The sequence below is a fragment of the Monopterus albus genome, unplaced genomic scaffold, assembly GCF_001952655.1.
Source record: "Monopterus albus unplaced genomic scaffold, M_albus_1.0 scaffold6.1, whole genome shotgun sequence".
Classification (NCBI taxonomy): domain Eukaryota; kingdom Metazoa; phylum Chordata; class Actinopteri; order Synbranchiformes; family Synbranchidae; genus Monopterus; species Monopterus albus.
In genome coordinates, this window is record NW_018127886.1 from 6,676,702 (window position 1) to 6,689,205 (window position 12,504).

At 38.7% G+C, this 12,504-nt stretch overlaps 1 protein-coding gene across 1 annotated transcript in view; it reads left to right on the top strand.

The window, feature by feature from the left end:
- Positions 1-8,916: 8,916 nt before the first annotated feature.
- The window catches only part of LOC109969091 (SH3 and cysteine-rich domain-containing protein 3-like), a 4,236-nt gene continuing 648 nt past the window's right edge, over positions 8,917-12,504 (top strand). Inside the window, 10 exon segments of the mRNA XM_020615762.1 lie at positions 8,917-8,924; positions 9,492-9,570; positions 9,899-10,055; positions 10,164-10,261; positions 10,448-10,508; positions 11,026-11,123; positions 11,334-11,403; positions 11,573-11,622; positions 11,762-11,844; positions 12,358-12,444. Coding sequence (XP_020471418.1) covers positions 8,917-8,924; positions 9,492-9,570; positions 9,899-10,055; positions 10,164-10,261; positions 10,448-10,508; positions 11,026-11,123; positions 11,334-11,403; positions 11,573-11,622; positions 11,762-11,844; positions 12,358-12,444 — 791 coding nt within the window.

Sequence of the window (12,504 nt, forward strand, 5' to 3'; positions counted from 1 at the left end):
AGGGTGAGGAGCTCGGTCACCCGGGAGGAGCTCAGAGTAGAACCGCTGCTCCTCCACATCGAGAGGAGCCAGCTGATGTGGCTTGGGCATCTGTTTCAGATGCCTCCTGGGCGCCTTCCTAGGGAGGTGTTCCAGGCATGTCCCACGGGGAGGAGGCCCCTGGGAAGACCCAGGACATTCTGGAGGGACTATGTCTCTCAGCTGGCCTGGGAACACCTCAGCATTCCCCTGGAGGAGCTGGAGGAAGTGTCTGGAGAGGGAAGTCTGGGCATCTTTGCTTAGACTGCTGCCCCCGCGACCCGGTCCCGGATAAGCGGAGGAAAATGGATGGATGGATAGCTTTTAGGTTTAGAAAACTAGATGTTTCTCTTAACACCTTCCGCAGAAGCAGAGGGATGAGGCATTTTGGTCATTAGGGCTGTTATCATTTGTCATATATTTGTCAGATGTAAAAAACTGTAGTAGAGTGCTCTTTAACAATCCTGTCCTAAAACACAGTTTTGACATTTTTTGAATCAAAATAGTTTTACTCACTCAAATTATTTTATACTATTTCTAAACCCAGATATAAAACTGAAGATGCACTTGTTATTTTCCTAATACTATATGTGCATTATGCTAGAACTGCATTAAGTGAATGCACATTACAGAGAAGAGGATGAAGAGAAAAGGTTACAAAAAGGACAAAACAATCAAATAGGGCCGAGAAATATAAATGACAAACACATCTGGCAATATAAAATTTAAACATGAAAATGACAAACTTCAATAAACCGTCAATAAGGGACATTGCTTGACAACAAACATCAGCCTATCAAATCACAGTAAAGAAGGCGATTCTAACCAATCGCATGGCAGTTTTTTTAAGAACGGACAATGTACACCTACCAAACACACAGAAAGCTTGCTCGAGTTAAAGGAGCACAGCACACACTACTGCTACTGGTGTAGTAACATTACTATACGAGAGTCATGGAGATGAGCTCTTTGAACAATGCCACATCGTATGGCTCTGTACCCTTTCATAGCATTCCTTTTTTTCCCCCAAACATATCTCTAGTGTACTTAAGTGCTGAAAGTTTATCCAGTATCAGATCTGTGTGTCTGTTTGACTGAGGCCGAGCCTTAGATACACAGCAGCAGCACTCAGCTATTTTCAAAGCTACTGTGATCTCCTCCTCAGTGCATTTCAGTATGGTGTATGAGATTTTAATTTCACTGTATCATTTCATATTGCCTAACAATTACAATGATAATAATGCAATTTAAATAAAAAAACAAAAAAACAAAACAAAACATAAATCCCAAAAAATAGTGGGAATCCTAGAATCACAGTCTACTGTTTACACAGTTTACACACCAAACTTAAGGGGTGTCAGTTTGCTTAATGAAATGTATAACTATATTCTTATCAAACTTTCTAAATAGAACAGTGAGAGAGAGAGAGAGAGAGAGAGAGAGAGAGAGAGAGAGAGAGATGAACAAGAGAGTGGGCATGAACATGTAGAAGAAACTCATTTGGAGGCAAATGATTTACTGGAAAACAGATGCATGGTTAAGTCCAATACTAACAGTCTCTCAAATGCTCATAAATGGAATTTCATAATGATGATGATGATGATGATGATGATGATATGTACCAGCCGCCCCTACACACACATTAAAGCAAATCTGTATTGTGTGGGAGCTGCAAGATCATAGTCCCATTGTGGCCCTTACTAGTTTGCACACAACACACTCAATCACAATGTCAAAAGGTTCTGTGGAAAAAGGCACAGAGTTTATTACAGTCTGTCTAATCTGTTTAGTAAATATGTATAAATTTGTGGAGAGAAGTTGTTTCAACAGATTTATGGTTTTATTAGATGGTGTATGTTTTCACACAGGTACATAAGTAGCATGTTTAATCTGTAGTGTGTCGCAATGCTTCAAAATTTACCTGGATGATGAAGATTGCTGAACGGCAGCTGTGAGGCCTGCATACTCCGACACAGTGCAGCCATAGCCACCACTTTCCTTCGGTGGTTACAAAGTTTGGTCATGTCCTGCTCTGCTTTGCCTAATGGGTGGCTGTGCTGTTCCACCTTCACTCCCACCGTGAAGTTGAAAAGCTGCAGGACATCAGGTTAAAAAAAAAAAAAAAAAAAATGTATTAGACATAATTCAGAGAAAACTCTTTGCATAATATTTAATTAAGGAAGTATTCTTTACTTTTCTGTATACTCATACAAGGATCACTGCTTATCATGTCAAAACAAATGGCTATTAATAAAAGTACTTCACCACACAGATCAAGTGAGTCTGAAGACTTTAAAAGGAGATCACCATGTTGTTGAAATACATGTATGTGGACCAGTGCACATTGAAGTATCTATCATTTGTCAATGGTGAATATGACAGTAGTAGTGTTTTAATATAAGCAAGATGATTAAATTTAAAAATACTAAGGCCAAAGAAAATATTGGACAATGTGTAGATGTATTTTTGTGTGTACTGCCAAATACACAAACACACAACACAAACTTAAAACATTTAGCCTGGTCTACCTTATGGATGATGAGTGGACACTCCAAGCCACACTTGCAGGTGCCATCAGTCAACAGATAGGTCTTAACCTCATCCAGAGTGGACAAGGTAGTGCCACCGGGACTACAGAAGGAAGGCAACAACACACTGTTACAGCAAACTCAAAATAAAAAAAACATCCCAAGATCTCATAGAACAACAAACTAAACGTGTTTTACAGTATGTGGCTATTCAACCAATCCTGCTGTATTTGAGCTGAAATCCCATTTAGCCAAGCTAAATTAAACAGGGAACACAACAGAAATGTAGATCAAAATTAATACAGACATTTAGGAAAATCCTCTCTTAGATTTAAGAAATCCTAACTGAGAACACGTTAGGTTTCTGTCCCAAAAGTTTAGCGTACATAAATTATGGTTGAAAAAACAAAAACAAAACAAAACTCTGAAATCAGACAACTAAAGTCAAATAGCAAGAGCAGATTCATCAAATCTCTGACATTGAAACAGTCAAATTATTAGGCTACTATGCCTTCTGTACAACTGAACTAACACACCTGACGTAGATCACCTGTCCACCCTCCACTCTCCTCTGCCAGCCGATAGGGACGTGTATTGCAGGGGTGTGGACCCCATCCTTGTCCCCACTGACAGTCTCACTGCCTCCCATCATTTTGGAGCTGGAGCTTGCCAGGACCTGGGAAAAGCGGTCAGTGTCAATACATTTGTTCTTTAATCCCATAAAGTCAGGTTCAATTTATTTGACGAGCAAAGGTTTTTGCTTTATAGTACTGCACATTTCTTTTGGTGGAAAATACTTGCTCTGTATTTGAAAACTCAATGTCACTATCCAAAATGTTTTCATGTGTTCATTGTGGTTACAGCTAAAAATGTTTAACAGCATCAGTAGTATGTTATTCAATAATGAATTTACTTTTGTTATCTCTTACCATTCTGGATTGACACTTTACAGTGTTTATAACATGCAAGTTTGTTACAAAGAGCCTTCAAATACTCTAGTTTCCTTTTAAAGCCCAAAGGCTGCAAATGTTCCCAACCCAGTTTAACATCTTTTAAAAATATATGTATAGATGTAACTATTTTGTTGCATGTATCAGTGTAGTTTGTTGTGCCTCAGTGTGATTCAATAAATAAGAAAAGGATGATAAAATGGATGAAGGAATGTTTCTGCAGTGAAGGCTTCAGGATATCAATGTTCTAATTAAAGCAACCCAAATGCCAAAGATGTGGGCTGCATTCATCTGGTTACATAACACCAAACATCATGGTCATACATCAAATACTACAAACTGTAACCTTGCTGACATAAGGAAATCAACCTAGTTAACCAAATCATGAAAATGCATACACTAAGGGCTGCTAATTAAATGTATTACACATTTCATTGCAGGGATGAAACGGTTACCAACTTCAGTTTCTTCTTAAGCCTCAGACTGTGTGTGAGAGAACACCGATAATTATAATACTACTACATTTGCTACTCCCTTGTTTACAAAGTAGGCATGCGGCAGGTAAGTCCATTGATGCTACTGATCTCTTATCCTCTTCTCCAAAAGATGCATAGCATTGATAATTGTATTTGTAGTTTAATATAATACCACAATTAAATTATTTTTATTTCATGTATCAGTACTTTTTCAACATTTTAACAATGCTGTGTGATAATATTTATAACCTGTGATATCTTTGGTCACTAAACCTGTGATATGAAATTTTCATACAGTTTCATCTCCATTGTTATTGTATCAGGTACTGACGCAGACTTTACTTTCCAGTATTCTTCCTCATGGCCAAAAAGGTCTGGTAGAGTACCCATGTATTTTCCCTAGGCTGTTCTCCTGACAATTTAAACCTCTAGGCCTACATAATGTTGTTCCTAAAATTTAAAACCAAAGCAGGATGTAAACCAATCACCACTGGGTGTGGACACGGCAAAATATTTTTAAAGAAGTTTATTATCAAGGCAAAATAATAAATATAAGAATTAGTGATGTACATTTTGCCTACCTTGTCATCTTTGGGAAGCCAGGATCTGTTTTGGCTAGGGTATCCACTGTACAATGTACATGGTGGTGGGTTAGATACACACAGACTGCCAGTAAAACCTGACTGGATGCCTGCACGTTCTTCAGCTATGAGGCAGATCCTCAACTTAGAGGATGACTACTGCAGATGTATTTGTTCAGTTCACATCAGAGTAGGGGCTTAAATGAAGATGGAGAACCTGCAAAGGAAAGTGGAGGTGGATTATGTAATCTGCCAGAGAGCACAAGGGTAAATAACTCGCGCAATAAATCATTCCCTGCAGATGATGTGATCCAAGCATACTTCAAAAAAGTATTTCATCAGAGGCATTGCTCTCTTAAAATGAACAACTTCAGAAGAAGCTGCGTCTACTTTTAAGTGGGAGGGTGTTTGGATAGGCCCGTGGTGTGCTGGATGTTTAGCTAATGTAAGCAGCTGCCTTTAAAACAACCAACTTAGAAACTAACGAGGTCAAATAAAATCTTTATGGAACTGAGCTGAAATAACATCACTGTTGTGTGCAGCCACGTAACAATATCTCACAAACTACAGGAGACGGCAGCTACCAGCTAGGCTAACAAGCTACCCTACTTTGTACTATGTTGTCGTGACAGCTGTCAGGCGCACAAAACACTCCGATGCAAAACTCTTGTGCGTTAGCTAACGTAGGGTAACAAGAAACGAGCAATGCACAATGATGCTTCGTAAAAACACTGTTGTGAATTTGATCACCAGATTGTACTCACTTACTGACAGCCGTTAGCTAAGTTAATGTTAGCAGGACATTTCTCTGCATCAAGCTCTCTGTGTTGGCGAAGTTTTTGGAGTCCTGGCTTTTCTGGCTCGCGGGAGAATCAAGTTAGCCGGTTAGCTAGCGGATTAGCCGGAGAGTGTTTTGAAAACGTTTGATACTTTAATAGATAACAGTAAAATAAACCATTACATCAGTTAACTCACGTATTTCGCATTCAATCAGCTCTCCGCTTTTATGTAACGTCTGCCCGTCCGACTTAAAAACAAAAGGCAACAGCGCTTCATTTTACTGCGCCTGGGATCTCGGGGCTAACACTACCTGCTAAGCTAGCAGAGCTAACTGACTGAAATTTACTTGATTCTGGAGTGTCCCAACACGGCTGGAGAATGTCCCGCTCCCGCTGTACAGTTATCCAGCCTTTTCTTTGGTCTCTGTTCTGCTAAACCGTCTTGCATTCAAATGTATTCCAACAACCATAACAACCCATGTAATCCCAAATTCACAGTTGCCCACTGTTTTTTTTTTCTTACAGATTCCGAGCAAAAAAAATAAAATAATGGAGTTTTCTGCCGGGCATGCGCATTCCGTGCTCAGGGAGTATTGTACCCGACATGCACCGGGACCTTTGTAGTGTTCCAGACAGGCATCAGTGCAGAGCTCCTTCACAGAGGACATGATAATGACAGACTAATAACAGACCTAGGACACGTCTGCAGTTCAGAATAATGGACTCGTGCATCTGTCTACACTGAATTTTAGTCAAGATAACACTTAGTTTGTCAAGATACAGAATTAAAGTGTAAGACATTCACTAATGTATGTCTTTAAAGTGTACAGTAAAATGTATTAATGCGTATTACAATTCAGAGTGCATTTTCACTCCCAGTTTACTCCAAGTTATTCTTCTAGCCTATGAACACGCTACTTTATTGTTATACTAGACTAAAGGCCTGGGCACAATTCCAGGGGCTCAAGGCCTTCACGAATCAGAAGGCTCCTGGACCAGATCCTCTGTTTGAATGGACTCTTAACATTTCTTGTTGGAACGTCAATCAACAATAAATACATGCAAAATTAGTACAAACAAATTATTACTAATTATTTCTAAAATGTTTTTAGTAATACTACATACATGTACCCTTGAGCCCCCCTATCATGGAGGGACCATATCTCACAATGTAGTTTTAATTATCAGTAGAGTTCATTATCAGTCATTACTAATATGAACTAATACATACACAATGCACATAAAATAGAAAAAAGAATCAGCAGTGGGTCACAGGTCATGTTTGCCCTTACTCTGCATTATTTTGCCATCACCTTTGAAACTCAGCCTGAATGTGGCCGAAATAGTTAATGTGGCCCTCATTTTGTTGACCTGATAACTTTATCTCTAGCACCACCATCAGGACAAACTTTTAATTTTCAGTGGAACCATTACTTATAAATCCTCTTCGTTTGGAGCACATATAAATGCTCCTAACCCGTTGTTGGTGACTCCTATAGCCCACCTACTAAGACCAAAAAACTGAGAAAGATGTGTGCACAGGTGCAGGACATCAAAGCTGAATAAGATGAAATCAGATGAAAAAGATGTCTGCACACTGTACACTATTTATTAGAAAAATAGCAAAGACAAGCAGTTACGTTGTGACAGACATTGTCTTCATCAGCCAAGTTAAGAAAAAACAAAAAACAAACAGACTATAAATAGAGAAGCACTGATCAGGATTATCTATTTATACAGTCTGTTTTTTTGATCACTTACCTGATGAAGATCATGTTGGTCAAAATGTAGCTGCTTGTCTTAGCTAGTCTTTTGTGCATGTAAGTGTGAATCTATAGCCCTATACCAGGTGTAGGCTTTAACAAAGAGTTTCAAAGAAAAAATCAAGCTATGTTAATAAGGCAATAAGACTTAAAATATGAAGTAGTCTAGATCTAGATACCAAAAATACTACAGGTCCTGTAGTATAGTATTGCATAACCCGCATTTTTAGAAGTAAACATTCCCCATATAACCAGTCTAACTAGTCTAACCATTAAAATGCAATTCATTCATAATACAGTTTCATATTTTATTAAAGGTGACACATAGATTTATGCATTGTTCTTGGTGTCCATGGGATAAAAGGACATGGGCTGTGAACAGAATGCTTTAGTGTGTCTGTGTGGGTGTGTGTTTCTGTTGTCTGTGAACAAGGGGGACAAGGGTAAAGAGTTGTGTAAATGTATGTGATAAGGGAGAGAAAGTATCTAATTTCCTCTCGTCGTTGGTGTTCAGCCCGGGGTCCCCAGCTGTCCTAAACAGTCAGCTTGACATATGAGTGCTTAGCCTAGCACACACATATATATAAACACACACACACATGCGCACAAAATTATAAATAAGTACACAAATACATACATATGCTCACACCTGAGTCAGAAAATCACTTTGAAAATTACCTGAAGAAGGACTAAACTACAGAGGGAATAAGGACCCGTAACAGACTGTCCAAGTGCTGAACAGAATTCGAGGGCCTAATGTGAGGAGGCAGGTTGGACAGCTGGTCTGTTAGACCCAGCCCCACTGGTCATACGGCACTCCAGGCATCGCCAGCAGGTGAAGGAGAGATTCACCAACACGCAGGATTTTTATTTTCTTCTGTGTGAAGTCTGACAACAGGTTTGTTCCAGTATGCATTTGAAGTTTAAGACCTTCTATTTTAACATTTTTGCATGTCAAACTTGTTAAATTCAGTGGGTTTGTTCGGGCTAATTTCAGATGGTCGGACACATAAAGCTCTAGCTGAATAAGTGCCATATAGGGAATGTTCAGCCAGTTGACAAAGACTGATTTTATTGCAGTGATACTCTCTACAATGTTACTTTTCTTTTCCTCACTGGCAGAAGTGGCCAAATTTATCTGTGATGAGATTGAATTTCACAGCCCTAGAACAGTTTGGATCAAGTGGACAAGTGCACTCATACAGCAAGTGAATAACTACATGTGTTCAAGAATACAGCTTGTATGCTGTATTTGCTGTGTAGTTGCACGTTTGCATTAAACTAGTTTCAACATCACAAACACAATATGTGCTGTAATTCCGCTGTGTGATGAGGTTTTATTATATCCTCTTATAGATGCTGAATGAAGATGAAATTCATGCAATACAGTTTGACTGAATGCCATGTAAAAGTCATACATGACAAAAATGCACTAAATCGTAATTTGCCGCACATTTTGTTCAGTTGTGTTTGATTACAATGTATGTATGGTTTGTTGATTTTACCCACAGTGGCAGCTGATATGAGAAAACACACAGTTTAGCAGACATTGCTATGTATTGCATATATTATTTGAAGTTTAAGGGAAATAAGATAGATGTTTAGTGTGAGGAAAACAGAGAACACAATTTACTAAAACATTTTTACCTGTACCTGTTCAAAACCTCATAAGATGCACTCACTGAAAATTATTCTTGACATTATGAATTTCCATTACTTGTTGCAAAAATTCTCACAACAATTTGCCAACAAAAAAGGTGATAAATTAATATATATACATCCTTGTAGGTGGGGAAGTACTGACACAATTCACCAAATACCATGGACCAGTGAGTATATTTCCTGAAATCAGTTCAGTTACCTCTGCTTGCCCTTTTTTGCCTGCCTGCATCTGTTCAATATCTCCACAAGCAACCACTCAACCTTTAGTGAGCAAAATGCTGCAATCGCTCAAACTGAAATGCACAAAAACCTCAAAGACCATTATCATCAATCATCCATGTCTTTCTTCAAGTACAGTAATGATAAACAGCCCCATGTTCATTTATGAAAACATCTCCCAAAATAAATAGTCTGCATGCAACTATTTTAAGGTGGAATGGGAATCTGACACCAACACAAAGCACATCAGTTACATCAGGTCATTCAATGACAGTATTCTATGTAAACCCTCTAACCCCAGAATGGACACAGGTTATATTCCAGTGTCCTGTTTAAGTCTTATATATTCACATATTGACCAACAAGACTGAGTTTCAAAATTAAAAATACCAAAGTTAACAATTTGGAGACACAAACTTTTCATATTCATAGCTGCATAATCAGATCTTATTCATGGTTTGTGTTTTTTTATTTCCTTTCGCTTGTGTGTGTGTGTGTGTGTGTGTGTGTGTGAGGGAGGATGACAAAAACTCTGTGGATATCCATGATAACCCTCCAGTTCCTGACAATGTAGTGAGGGAGGACGGTGACACCGTGAGTGACAGCACCATGTCAGCTTCCCACTGTCAGTGCCATTTCCAGGCCGTTTAAAATAGCCAACAGCAAGGACAAGAACATAGTGCAGCATCAACTGGAAAAATATAAACTCTGACTTAAGTGTTTGTTTTTTATTCCCTGTGAGATAAAGTAATACAGTTGGCTGATCTGTGCAGAATGATCGCTTTAGGTTTAATTAGAAATGTGATTCTCTCCATGCTACAAAATAAAAGATGAAGCTGAACAACAGAATGCAGTTCTTGTCAAGCGTAACTGGCACATCATTTTTAACTGATTTCCTGAAATATGTCCTTTGTGCCTCCAGGTCTATTTCATATATGAGGAAGAGGTGGAGGTGGAGGAGAAGGAACCAGAACCCCCTTCAGAGCCAGTGGTTCAGATCAACGACAAACCCCACAAGTTCAAGGACCACTACTGCAAAAAACCCAAGTTCTGTGACGTCTGTGCTCGCATGATCGTCTGTACGTGCTGGAAAATATTTTTCTTTAAACACATGATGTTTTCAACATATAATGCTTGAGTCTTTGTTTTTGTCAGAGACCAGTGACATTCCTTTGTTTATCTTTCAGTGAATAACAAATTTGCTCTGAGATGTAAAAACTGCAAGACCAACATCCACCATTCATGCCAGTCCTACGTCGAGTTCCAGAAATGCTTTGGAAAAATTGTGAGTCCTCTTCCTTCTGCTGTTGTGCCCGAATAGTTTTCATTCTCTAAAAAACAAAAGTATCTATAGTACAAAATGTAATTGTATGCAGATCCCCATTAATTTGCCCCTGAGGAGACAGATATTTATGACTCAAACTGACTGGAAACATAGCAAAACATGGTGTTATTTATTTGTTCTCTATAGCCACCTGGCTTCAGAAGGGCCTACAGCTCCCCCCTGTACAGCAGTGACCAACCAGATTCAAGTGAGTCCACTGAGTTAGGGCTGCAACTAACACTCAGGAGACTGATGTCAGGTTCTCCGTATTATTCCCCACCCCACACCCCAAAAATCCCAGCTGTTTTCTCCATATTTTGTTACTTGTAAAGATTAAATGCTCAGGTGGGTTCAGAAAATTCTCTTAGGCTACAAAGAAAACACTAACATCCCATAGAATGTTCCATTAAAAAACACATTTAAAGGCAGTTTTTAAAAAAAAATTCTTGTAAAGTTAACTCTTTTGGTAAGGAACAACAATGAAAATTCAAAATGATCAACACATCATTAAAATGGTCATATCTGGTTAAAAATATCTGAGGGGGATGGGGGTGCACCGGGAGGGCTCGGCCTCATGATGTTTCTGAAAGTCCAGGCTATAGCCCTTCTCATATATTTTTCTATTAGATTGTTGTCTTGGGAAAAAGCATAAACTGTTAAAGTGTATGAATTAATTATCCGCATTAAAAACGACCTGACTCACTACCCTGTCACTACCCTGTCAGACAATCCGAACCGGAACGACCCCGTCTTTGACACCCTGCGGGTTGGTGTCATCATGGCAAATAAGGAGCGCAAGAAGAATGAAAATGACAAGAAAAATGTGAGCATACAATATGCACTTATACTCAAACCATAAAAACTATAGTTTTCAGAAATAGACCCCTTAAGTGTCTTTCACTCATTCAGTCAATGAAACTGTTAAAGCATGAATCCAGACACAAGTTCTTCAAGCATATACAACCTTTTGAATGGGTTTAAAGTATATGAAATATTATTTTATTATCTATTTTAACCATGTTTTGTCCTGTAGATGATGGTGATGATGGAGGAGGAGGAGGAGGAAATTCTGCAGCCCAAAGAGAATGAAGAGGGAGGAGAAGGTCAAAAGAAACTCAACAATTAGATGATCAGATGCTCTTGATAGTATATGTATACTACTATACTATTATTATAGTCATTAAAGTTTAGTTTTGTGTACATTTTTATATACAACATGGAATTGGAAGGCAAGCAATATGTTCATGACTTGGGTGTCTGATGTCCATACAGGGAAGCCTGATGATAAGAAAGACAAAGGAGGAGACAAAGCAGATGACAAGGTGAAACACAATATTAACAAAACAGTTCATTTTACCATCACCCTGGTTTAACAGCTGTACATGTGTACTTCATTTGCACAGTTTGGTTTAAAGGAAATAGCAGTTTTATACAATAATATCTGTTCTGCTCTGTCAACAGAGTAAAGGTACATTCTCCCAGTCCCATTACTACCTGGCTCTTTACCGTTTCAAGGCCATTGAGAAAGATGACCTCGACTTCCAGTACGTTTGAAAGACACAAGCAATGCTCAGCATGCAGCAGTTTCCAACGAGTAAAATCTGTTTCAATGATGAAGTTTAATTAAAGCTACAATATGTAACTTTATCAAATAGTTTTGTTGTAGAAATCGACTTCAAAACTTGTCTCAATGTTGAGAGGTGTTGTCGAAGACTCACTGAAAAGCACTGGCAGAGGGATTAGTTTCTAAAAAGTTTTGAGTAAGATTGTCCTCTCTAACCAGTCAGAGATTTTCAATTCTTTTCTGTTTGATCAGTAAGTTTTGTTTTATTCTCATTTATTGTAATTTTCTAATGACAAATATCTGAAGAGCTGGACAGAGCGTGGCAGAGCGTAGCAGATCGCAGTAGAGCATAGTAGAGCAGGGAGAGGGAGTGCTGGGTGGAGCAGAGTGGACTGATTTGGAGTTTCATGCTATTGCTACCTTAAGTTACATACTGTAAAATGGTTTAACAAAATGGCAATAATAAAAAGACATTTATGTGCTTTTGTATTAGCCCTGGTGATCGGATCACAGTACTGGATGACTCCAATGAAGAGTGGTGGAGGGTGAGTTTCACTTCTTGATGATCTAAGCTTCCATCTGTGCTGTTTCAGTTTGCTGTTAACCCGTTTCAGTCCTGTCTTTGTGATCTTATTTTTTA